The 12,245-nt window shown below is 39.1% G+C and overlaps 2 protein-coding genes across 2 annotated transcripts; one reads left to right on the top strand and one right to left on the bottom strand.

Moving 5' to 3' along the window:
* Positions 1–336: 336 nt before the first annotated feature.
* Positions 337–2,760, bottom strand: LOC140775915 (zinc finger CCCH domain-containing protein 25-like). The gene is made up of 4 exons (XM_073119408.1): positions 2,440–2,760; positions 2,001–2,110; positions 1,744–1,931; positions 337–982 (listed from the first exon to the last, which is right to left on the bottom strand). Exons 1-4 carry the CDS (start codon positions 2,610–2,612, stop codon positions 527–529), a joined length of 927 nt encoding a protein of 308 aa, XP_072975509.1. The 5' UTR covers positions 2,613–2,760; the 3' UTR covers positions 337–526.
* A 1,266-nt stretch (positions 2,761–4,026) lies between these two features.
* On the top strand, positions 4,027–10,036 carry LOC140775347 (non-specific phospholipase C1). Its single transcript, XM_073118584.1, has 3 exons — positions 4,027–5,559; positions 8,854–9,030; positions 9,457–10,036. Exons 1-3 carry the CDS (start codon positions 4,440–4,442, stop codon positions 9,777–9,779), a joined length of 1,620 nt encoding a protein of 539 aa, XP_072974685.1. The 5' UTR covers positions 4,027–4,439; the 3' UTR covers positions 9,780–10,036.
* Positions 10,037–12,245: the final 2,209 nt, after the last annotated feature.

Below are 12,245 nucleotides of genomic sequence, written 5' to 3' on the forward strand. Positions count from 1 at the left end.
GATTTGGTTTCAGCTTCTAACATTTTGAAGTTTTTCTTTTAGGATTATACGTTTTTGTTGGTTGCTTTTGCGTTACATAATCGTATGCAACTTTGTAACGGATGTCTTTAACATCTCATATACAAGCCTAAAGGGAGAGGGTGACCTCTCCTCCATAGGTTGCAAGAAGCGAATGTATCTGTTTCTGTACCGGTATTGTTAGAGCGTTCCTCTGTAGGTTGGAACCAGAGCAATCGACCACTTCAACTATTTGTGGTGCTTAACAAAATGAACCTATAGACACACAACAATAACATCACAACGAACCTGGACAATCAGTAGAATCTGAATGACAACTCAAAAAAGTTCATCGAAATATTGAATTGCGTATATGAGATTTCAGAACAGTGTAATGAACAACCAGTAAAGCTCAGAATGATAAAAAAAAAAAAAAAAACCGTTATCACATATTGCTATTATGTAACAACATAGATAAGTTCGCTTCACTTCATCAAGACAAGCTTATTTGCGAGCCTTCTTATAATACTCAATCATCTTCATTTCTGTGACAATGGAATGAAGAGTCAATATCATGCTTCCTCCGTCTGGCCTCTCCCTGTCTAACTCGATCATCCACTTGATTTGGTTCTAACTTGCGCTTTTCCCTATCCTCTTCTCTTCCATAATCCATTGATCTTCTTTCATCCCTTGATCTGTCTGATGACTTCTCATTTCCCCTCGTACCACGATTTCTCAAACTCCAATCACTCCGCCTTTGCCAGTTATTGACATAATCCTCAGATGCAGATGCATCTGATTTCAAAGAGTGGCCATCTTTATTTGTTGAATTAGATTTGGACTCTCCCCCTCTGGCTCTAGGCCGCACAATTTGCCCGGAGGCATTGCCTGAGAAATTTTTGTGGCTCTTTGGGAGATCCTCATATCTGTCATTCTCCCATCTTGAATTGCTATCCTTGGGACCCCAACCAGTGTTTGCACTTCTCTGATTCAGAAAATACAAAAAAAAAAAAACATGTCAGCAAAGATCAATATTGTGAAGAACCAAATGCATGATAAAAAAACAAGTACAATGTAGTTTAAAAAGTTACCAAAAGCAAAAGTAGCCCTAGGAAGAAAAAAGGAGCAGAATTCTTAAATGCAATCCGTACCTTAAATTCTAAATCACCTAAACTGCTAGGGCTTCATAAATGCAGGACTAATGAAGTGAAATGAAGATAAAACTTAAATGTGGTAGAAGAATGAACATAGCTCTCATAGCAATAATTAAAATCCAAAATATTTGCATGAAATACCCAAACAGTGTTAAAAATAAAAAGACAAACATAAGATTTATCAAGAAAAATTACAATGAAGTGGTACCTAAAGGTGGCCATAGGACTTCTGCACCCATGAAATACTTGTTGATGTTCCCATTAATTAAATCAGTCATTATCAAAGTTTATCTCATATAGGACCAGGGAACCTGAAAAAGTTCATGTTGTCGAACTAGGAATGGAATATATGTTCTGACAAATTAACCTCGGAACTTTGTAGCATAATAACAAGGTAATGCTACGACATTTTGATGCCAGTGTACTGAATAAAGTCACCATCCTACCTATGCGGCTCATCATGTTCATATCAAGAAATTCTAACAGTTCACAGATAAAGCAATCAGCTCCTGTCATTTTGCAACTTATTTTAAAGATCCTCAATTTGTGTGAAAGACTTGACTAACTTGTTTATACCTATCTTATTGCTTACCTGCTCATCATGAGAAAATTTGCACGCAGCTCCTCGGTTGCACTCACTCCTCTGGAAAGCACGACATACACCCCGAGCCTCCCTCTTTTTTTGTTCTTCCTCTTCATCAACTTCTTCCTTCTTCTTGTAGCTAGTCACATGATCAACCCTTACAATTCGACCAAGAATTTTAGCACCATTCAAGTTATCTGAAAGGGTGAAAAAACAGTCATGAAAGCAACGTGAAAAAACATATATGTATGTAGAGACATACTGACCGACAGCAAGTATTGTACTCCTTTGATCTTCGTATGCAAGGAATGCAAATCCCTTTGACTTCCCGGTGCCTTTGTCTCTAACAAGATTAACATCGACAATCTCCCCATACCTGAAAATTCCTCAACAGCAAGCAGAGTTAAGTGGCTAAAGCAACTACTAATACTTTACAAAAGCATTATAGCGGGAAAAAGAAGTGCACACAGAAAGTTAATAAACAAACAACCAAGTGCATTTTAATCCCCCCCCCCCCCCCCCCCCCCCCCCCCAAAAAAAAAAAACAACAACCAAGTGCCGAGTTTATCAATAAATTTACCATATTCTCTCATATAAGAGAGAAAAAAAAAGAAAGCCAATTGAAAAGGCAAACAGTTGTAGCAAGAAGAGATAGATCAAGTGAGTACAATTCAGACGGGAGAAAGGAGAGGGGGAGGGGCATACTGAGCAAAGACGGCGAGGAGATCGCCTTCGGTGAGGTCGAAGGGGATGCCGCCGACGAAGACGTAAGCGGAGTCCTTGTACTTGGCATGCCACGACGCCTCTTCCGAGATGCCCAACGCCGCCTCTGTCGAATTGATCTTTTGGGTGCGCTTCACCAACGTCAGCGGATTCATCTCTCCCTTTGTTGCCTCTCTACCCTACACCGTAATCCAGCGAAGAATCTCAGCTGAAGAGGGAGGAATATCTGATTATAGAACAGCAGAAAACAGAAAACCTAGAACCAGGTAACAAGAAGGAAGTCTACGCCGACTTCATGGCCTATGTCACGTGCGGGTCAACAACCTTGGGAAGCAGACGGTAGCCCAGTACCCAGATGGTATCTTTACGATAACAGATAAGGACCAAAAACAAAAGCCCACGGCAGAGGTCCAGTTGAATAAACTCGGCCTGGCCCCTAATCAATATTCATGTTCTTTTCTTCTTCTTTTTTTTGGGTCTTTCCCTTTCAGCTGAATTAATAATCATGTTATGTGTAACAAAACACTACACTCGACTTATATTTTATTTTTCTTAGAGATTTATTCGTTTTCTGTCGCTTCGCTGTGACGCTTGAACGTCTGAAAAGCATAGAGATATTTGTAAGACGATGCGATGACAACAGAGGCAACACTAATATATGGCAGATCACAATGTGACGTGGCGAAGCCAAGTCCAGAGTAACCTTCCAAAAGGGATTGGATGAGAACTTTCAAGACATAATCAATATTCTTTTTTCTTTTAATTAAAATAAGAGAAATTAAACAAAAATGTTAGGCTATTTTTTTTAAGAATCAATTAACAAGTAAAGATCAGTTTGATCAATTAACAAGTAAAGAATCAATTGAGCGATTTTTTTTGTACTATAGAAGTAATTATTTATCAATCAGTTTAATAAACGTTAAGACACTTAAGGATATGATAGGAATGCAAAAAAATTAAAAGATATTATCTTGCATATTCATTTTTTGATAATTTTATTATCTTAATAATTTATCAAGTAAAAAATATATTTTTTTATCTGAGAGTAATGTATACATACTAGAATAATAGTATTGATGTCTTTTTATAATTAACTTGATGAAAATTTAATCAAAATTTATCTCTTTAATTATTTTAATTATTTATATATATACATATATCTTATTAGTTTAAGATTGATTTAAACTAAAATTTAATAATATATAGAGATAGAGAATCATATTTAAATTAAAGTCTATTTTTTAATAATCAAATTAAAATTATTTAGTATTAAATCATATCTTTTGTAATTTTAACTAAAGAAAAGAGAGTGTAACTCAGAAGTGCACACTTAATCTAATTTTTTTGACTTATATATTTTTTTAATTAGTACAGAGAACCCAGTATCGAATATAAAAACAGGATACTATAGTAGGTAGAATAAAATTATAAATTTTAGTCGAGTATTGCCAAATCTCTTTCAATTTCAATGCAATGCACGCATAGAACCCAATCTCATGACCTGAGTAACGAGGGTCCCCGGTCCCGTCAACAGCAAAAGGGTTCCGTCCGATGGTTTCCAAACCTTCCCATTATTCTACGGTTCTACCTACTCCGCCTATGGCCGGCTGTCAATTGGAAAAAGAGGGAAAAAAAGTGAAAGATCAACACGTCGGTGTGTGGCCGCTGAATCCTTCACGTGTCCATCTCTTGCCGTCGACGCCCCATCCTCCTCCACTACCACTCGCTAAAAAAGTCGGCGAGGAATAAGATAGAACTTTACTGAAAAAAAAGAAGAGAAAATTTAAGCAACGGAACACGAGTGGGCAGGTTTGACAAATTCTTCTTCTTCTTCTTTTTTTTTTGTCTCTGCCTTCATCTTCCTACCCCTGCCGTGTAGTTTCGGTCTCTGCTTCCTCCCTTTCCCTACCTTGCTTGCCCAAGACTCCCCTATCCTCGCTTCTCTTCTCTTCTCCTCACCTCATAGATAGATAGAGATTGAGATGGAGTCCCGGCGGCAGAGGAGATTCGCCCTCCTCCTCTTCCTCTACCTCTATCTCGTTGTCTCCGCCAATTGCGTCGACCATCAGAGAGTCAACAAGAAGAAGAGGAAGCACGAGATCAAGGGCCCCATCAAGACCTTAGTGGTGGTGGTCATGGAGAACCGCTCCTTCGACCACATGCTCGGCTGGCTCCGATCCTCCCGTCCTGACATCGACGGCCTCACCGGCTTCGAATCCAACCGCCTCAATGCCTCCGATCCCTCCTCCCCGGAGATATTCGTCTCAGACGATGCCGTCTTCGTTGACTCTGACCCTGGCCACTCCTTCCAGGCCATCCGCGAGCAGATCTTTGGTTCCAGCGATACCTCCGCGGACCCGGCCCCGATGAACGGCTTCGCCCAGGAGGCGGAGAGTATGGGCGAGGGCATGGCCCGCACCGTCATGAGCGGATTCACTCCCGACTCAGTTCCCATCTACACCGCCCTAGTCGACGAGTTCGCCACCTTCGACCGCTGGTTCGCCTCCGTTCCCACCTCTACCCAGCCCAATCGATTCTACGTCCACTCCGCTACTTCCCACGGCGCCTCCTCTAACGTCCGCAAAGACCTCATCCACGGCTTCCCTCAGAAGACCATCTTTGATTCCCTCGAAGAGAATGGTCTCAGCTTCGGCATATACTACCAGAACATCCCTGCGACCCTCTTCTTCAAGAGCCTCCGCAAGCTCAAGCACGTGCTCAAGTTCCACAACTACAAGCTCGCCTTCAAGCTGCACGCTAGATTGGGAAAGCTCCCCAACTATGCCGTCATCGAGCAGCGCTACTTCGAAAGTGAGATCTTCCCAGCCAATGATGACCACCCGTCCCACGACGTTGCCAAGGGGCAGAAGCTCATCAAGGAGATCTATGAGACCCTCCGAGCGAGCCCGCAGTGGAACGAGACCGCGCTGCTCATCACCTATGATGAGCACGGTGGGTTCTATGATCATGTCCCCACACCTGTCTCTGGTGTGCCTAATCCAGATGGCATCATCGGCCCTGATCCTTTCTACTTCAAATTTGACAGGTTGGGAGTTCGAGTGCCCTCGATCCTTGTCTCCCCATGGATCGAAAAACGCACAGGTGAGTGGCGTGATCTGCAACTTTCTCTTTCTTTTTTTTGTTGTTGTTGTTTTTTTGACAAGAGGCAAGAGCCCTGTTTCATTGAAACAATTAAACACAGCCTTCCATATATTAGAACATACGAACTTTTAGGCTCATAGTTCTAACAATAAACCTCATATACCCCTATAATGTCATCAATCTATCAATAACCAGCTATCAAAACACAACTAGGGGTTACCAACAAAATAGAAAAAAAAAAGTAACAAAATTTATGCAAACAGCATCCACCACACATTTAACATACTAAAGTATTATCCAGTATTCAGAGAACATAACAGTCCCTTTTAACAAGTAACCAAAATGCTCTGCCCCGCATTGCCACTATGAAGGGCGGAGCACTAGCGGCCCCGCATAGTGGCAATGCGGCAGTGTAATGGCGTTTAGGCTGACTTGGTGTCCTTGGCAGGCTGAGCAGCTCGCTTTGGTGGAATAAATAGGTCTAATCGGGCTAGCGGGTCAGGCTAGCGAGTCGGGTGCGGGTAAAGGGTTTGATAACTTACCTTTAAATAAATTCCCACCTCTCTCGATCGATAGTAAGCGGTGGCGAAGCAGCAATAACTTGAAGAAGGTGGCCACGATTTCTCTCTCACAATCTCACTCGCTCTCTCTTTTCACATCCCAATCGGCGGCCACCTCACCGGTGGCCATCGGCCTCTCACCTTCTCTCTTTCTCATTATTTCGCTCTCACTCTTCTCTCTCTCTCTCTTCATACTCCCACCAATGAGGTTGAGGGAAATGAAGTGAAAAATGGAAAATGAAGAAGAGGGGAAGGATACGGAAGCTCTCTTGGTGGTTTTTCATCGGGAGGAATTGATGAAGAGTTGGAAAATGGACATGTAAGTTAAAGAAAAATAGAGATGAGAGAGAGGGTGTCGGACTATCAGTGGACTGAGTGGGTATGTCTCACTAGTGGAGGTATTATTTATTATTTTCTATATACTATATTATTATATATTATATTAGTGATTTTTATATACTATATTAGTACACTATTGGTGTAGTGCACTATTAAAATATATATATATGTAATTTAGTATATATTATATATATATACGATTAATTTTTGTTTTTATACATTAAAAATACTAGACCGCCTTATCATCCGCCTTCCGTTTTGGCGCTAGGCGGTAAAGTGACTGCCCACCTCTCGTGGTCGCCTTTGAAAACATTGCTAACCACACATTTTAGATTAGAGTTGCAGCCCACATAACAAACCATTTATTCATTTCCTTATTCTTGCCGATCATAAAGTCAAATCAATTCTTTGCATATTTAGGTCCACTAAGCAGCCCAGAGCATTTTTCATCTTATTTGAAATCTGTTTCACATAATGATATTTTACAAACAAATGGTTCACATATTTCTCTTGTAAACAAAAGACAGCTTGTTTTTCCACTCCACCATGTTTTCTTAAGATCGTTTTTTGTTAATATCATGTTCTGGTACATCAGCCACATGAAAGCCTGTACTTTGGTGGAATTTTTAGTTTTCAAATTTTCGGCAAAGAATGAGAGATGATCCCACCATGATTTAGAAATCTATAAAGAGATTTAACTGTATAAAGAGATCTGCAACTTCCTTTCAACTCCTAATATCTGATTTTACTAAAAGTTTTGTAATCGACAGGCCACTTCAAACTTTACAATTCTTATAATGCATTTATACGATAGATCTCATGCATTTTGCTGCCACTAGGCCTTTCCATGCCTAGTAATTTGGTAATTCTCTGATGTTTACTGTGATATGTGACACCACTTGTAATGCTGTGAAAACTTGTTTCTTGGAGACTGCTTACTGTAGCATGAATGCTCTCTTTCAACCAATGGGCACAGCTGGTTGCCCTTATCCTATCGTTAAGGCCAAAATTCTCAGTACATTCTAGTAGTGACAATATGAAACCCTCCGCAATTCATGCTTCCTCTTTTATAGTGGATATGCATCCTCTTTTATTTTGGATGATGCGCCATATGTGCTTTCAACAGTACCAACGGTGCTAGTTTGTGTTCAAGTAGATTAATTGTTGGATTAGAGGGAACACGATCAGGCTTCATTCAGTTAATTTTCTGGGGTAGACTAGAAGGTGCTCTAAGTTATGGAAAGTGCACAGGTCTCATTCAGTTAATATTTGAGGTAGAATAGAAGGTGCTCTACACTATGCAGTAGACCGCTCTCTTAAGTACCTTCATCAGAAATCTGTTTCTAACTTCTGTAACTCTTTGAATCCATTGACGTTGTCTCATCTAAAATCAAGATGTTAGATGGCTTCACCAGAGCGTTTTTTAATAAATTTTGTCCTCAACACTTCAAAGGATGATATCCATGATTCTTCCATTAATACCAGGACTTACTGCAGAAATCTGAAAATCTAGTTGTGACTCTAATTTGTTAATGGCAAGTGGAGGCTTTACCAACTAAACATTAATGCCTCGTTAGCTTTGAGATTAAGGGGAAAAAAAATCTAGAAAAGCTATTCTAGATTCTTATTTCCTAAAATTGTACCTCTCATCTAAAGTAGAGTATCCTAATTTTTACTTATAATCTCAAAATATGCTAGGATTTTTACCAAAAGGCAAAATATATAAAATATTGATGTAATAATTACTTTTGACATGATATAAAATTAAGACAAAGTATAAATAAAAATTAAAAAGTGAAAATTGACTCAAAATGCTCTCGATTTGAATATAAATTTAAATTAAAATATTTTTATTTATTGTAGGTACGCAATGTATACTTATAAATGTGCAATGAGATATGTGGGTGGTAAGAGAGAAAACATAGGTGGAAAAATTGAGTAGTACTTTTTTTTTTTTGAATAATTTGAATAGTGTTTATAATCTAGAGTAGAGATAATTTGATATTTTCTAAAATCCATAATAGTATTTTTTAATCTAGAATAGAAAATAAATAATCCTGAAGCAAACAAAAGCTCATTTTTATTTTGCTGAAAGCCTGAAATTAACTTAGATGATGATAGTCCAAATATTAGCAAATAATGACACTACCTGAATGAATATTTTGTGCTAGTCACCTGAATGAGTGTCTTCGAAAGTTTGATCACCCACTGAAGCATCAAGGTAAGTCACTTCTCTCAACATTATCAGTTCTCCGGAATATACCTTGTTCATTGGAGTTTGAGATTTTTGTAGAGGTTCTTACTACTAGTAGTTTAAAGACCGATTCATCAATTGGTTTCATATTCTGCACAATTTATTGTTTATGACCAATCGTCTCACTTCTCAATCTTGCAGTGATCCATGAACCTAATGGACCAACTCCGCAGTCACATTTCGAGCATTCGTCTATTCCAGCAACAGTCAAGAAATTATTCAACTTGAATTCAAACTTTCTGACAAAGAGGGATGCATGGGCCGGTACCTTTGAGAGCTACTTCTCAATCCGAAAGAGTCCACGGATTGATTGTCCAGGTATCATATGCATCTATTTACCTTCCTTTATAAATATAAGCCTTTTATTATGTTTACAATTGTGGTATCTTCAGTTAATTCTTTTGTCCGCTGTACCTAAAAGACACTTGGAAACTTGTCCTGTATTATGAAGTATGCCAATCTTTTGCGGTTTTGCCGGTCACAGTAAACCATAATTGCATTATTTGATGACCATTGTAATGCAGAACTGTATAGTTTAAATTTAGTGTAAGGTAGTATATTCCACATTTTAGTTTCACATCTGGAACCAACTTGTCCTATAATGTAATTGTTGGATTACTCCGTCAGACATGTGTAAGGCTTCCAATTCTTCGTTTGACTATTATTTTTGGTGAAGTATTAGGGGTGCTACTTGAGTTGTATGTAATCTATACTATATCTGTAACAATTGACATATTTATGCAGAAAAACTCCCAGAAGTTGTGAAATCATTGAGGCCATTTGGACCAAGGGTAGATGTAGGTCTGTCAGAATTTCAGGTGGAGCTGATCCAACTTGCTTCCCAGCTCAATGGTGACCATGTCCTGAATACCTATCCAGACATTGGCATGGGCATGAGTGTAGGGCAAGCAAACCGGTATGCAGAGGATGCAGTTGCAAGATTCTTGGAAGCTGGCAGAACTGCCCTGAGGGCTGGAGCAAATGAATCTGCCTTGGTCACAATGAGGCCTGCCTTGACTAGCAGAACTGCTAGGATGCCTTCTGGTCCATCTCTTCAGAGCAGTTAATTCTGATAAGTATATGAAGGTTCAGGGATCTGTATATATATTTCACTTTTAGGTTTTCATCTTTCGAACTTCTCTATCTTCTTCTTTCTCCCCCTCTTTCATAGTTTATTGAATTGTGTGTAATTTTCCCATACATATATGGGAAAACTTCTCTACCTTGGAATGGTCATGGTTAAACTTATTCTGAACCGGTGGGATAACTTGTAGCCGGCAATGATTCAATATATCTATTATGACGTAATTCAGGTAATTGTCAATTAATTGTGTTCTTACAGGGTACATATTCTTTGACAACCTCGTTTACAGTTGAATTTGTTAGGCCTGATTAAATTGGTCTCAGGTTTTCTAATTTACTGGGTATAACACAATTAGGATGTCTGCACAGCGATAAAGAGGGGTCACAATCAGCTACGAGTACCCACAAGCAGATGAATATTCTCTTCGCTCTAATTTTAGCTTTCTGGCTGTATATTTTGTTCATTCATATGCAAATTAAGGACAGAAGAGCTACTAACATATTACATTTAGTATTTTGATTTTGCACATAAAATTGAGTGAATTTTTTTTTTTATAGTTGAGATATATTTTGTTACAATGAAGTACATATAATTTAAATATGTAATACACACTAAAATTTATTATTATAAATAAAAAATTAAATATAATTAAATTGCAAAAGTTTCTTACAAGTGGATGGATGTTGAAGCTGGTCTCTCTATCTAGATACTGTAACTACGGTAACTACTGTAAATCAGTGTTGTTGACATGTAATGGGGGTGTTCTTGCTCTTGCACGAGCTTTGCGATGTCTTACTTTAGGATTGATAGGTAATGTGCGACCAGTAACAGCTATGAGCATGAGACTTCTTTTTTTTCCTTTTTCTTACAAACTGCACAGCATATTTTACCTATTTTATTATTCACATACTATCTTTAAGAATTTTATAACAGGAATATATATATTTTAACACATATAATTAATTTAGACGGTACTAAAAAATAAATGCTCCGTTATAATATATAAAATAATTTATAAATATTTAAATAACTTCTGCCTTTTTTGTCGTCTTTTCCTCTTTCAAAAAAGAAGAAAAAGAAAAGGAGGAGAGGGAGGATAGAATATGAGAAAAGATGGTGGTGGTAGCGACGATGGTGATGATGGAGGAGGTAGGTACGAAAGATAACGAAGAGATATAAAAAAATAAAAGAAAATAATGATGGCATAGTTAGTCAAAATAACATTAATAGTTATAAAAAAATGAAATTCTCAAAAACAAATATGAATCACAAAATAGATAAAATATAAGGTATAATTTATAAAAATTTTTAATGCTCTTATAAATAAATAAAGAGGCAAATACTTGTACAATATCTTGAAGCAGACAGGTTTATAATTTCAGACAGAAATGTAAAATGTATAGTTCGAATCGATTATGTATACTGTAGTTCATACGGGGGTTACCTTTTAATTCGGCTAAACCCAAAACCGATCACTCCATTTTTTTCCCAAATCTACGCCGAACCCGATGAACCACCGGTTGAGTTAATTGGTTTGGACTGGTCGGTTAATTCCAATCGCCAGCCATATAATTACATCCCATCCCATTATCGTTCACTAGAATCACTCCACGAAGTAGAGAAAGAGAACAAAGAGAGGAGCAAACGGATTCACTTCAAATATCCTCATTCTCACCTCCTCTTCTGCTGCAACGTATTCACTTCAAAGAGAAAGACATTTCTGAAACACAAGAGATGATGGTATATTGAGTAGAATGTAGATGAAGACGATGGCGACTCCACCACCGGACCAGGCTGGTGGGGGGAAGAGTCAAAATGGGGATGCTCAGACTACAGGAGGAGAGAAGGAAGACAGACCGGGACGCTCATGGGCGTCCGTAGCAGCGGGAGGAAAGCCGGTCAAAGGAGTGAGTGGACCGGCCAAAGGAATGAATGGCCGCATCCCGGAGGAAATACTGGCCAAGCTGAGAGAGCAAACGAATGACTGCATAATCATAGACCCGGAGGTTCTGGAGCGGTGCAGGAGCTGTTGGAAACTTACCCTCTTTGGAAGGTTCTTGGGGCGCAGCCTCCCTTTGGAACTGTTGAAGCGCAACTTGAGCAGATTATGGAATGGCATAGATCGGTTCGCGGCTTCGGACATGTCTGGCGGCTACTACCTATTCCGTTTTGAAAAGGAGGAAGACATGGTTCATGCTTTAACGAAGGGACCGTGGACTATACAGGGAAGAGTTCTCCACCTTATTCCGTGGAGGAACAACTTTAGACCCTCAGTTGAGGCATTCACGTCTGCTCCAGTATGGATTCAGTTGCACAACCTTCCGCAAGAGTACTGGGAGCTGGAAGCGTTAGTGCCGGTGGCTGGGTACTTCGAGAAACCACTGAGAGTGGATGAGACGACGCTGGATCACACAAGGAGTAGGTTTGCCAGGGTGTGCGTTGAGATAGA

The sequence above is a fragment of the Typha angustifolia genome, chromosome 14 (assembly GCF_048772165.1).
Source record: "Typha angustifolia cultivar Huaian chromosome 14, ASM4877216v1, whole genome shotgun sequence".
Classification (NCBI taxonomy): domain Eukaryota; kingdom Viridiplantae; phylum Streptophyta; class Magnoliopsida; order Poales; family Typhaceae; genus Typha; species Typha angustifolia.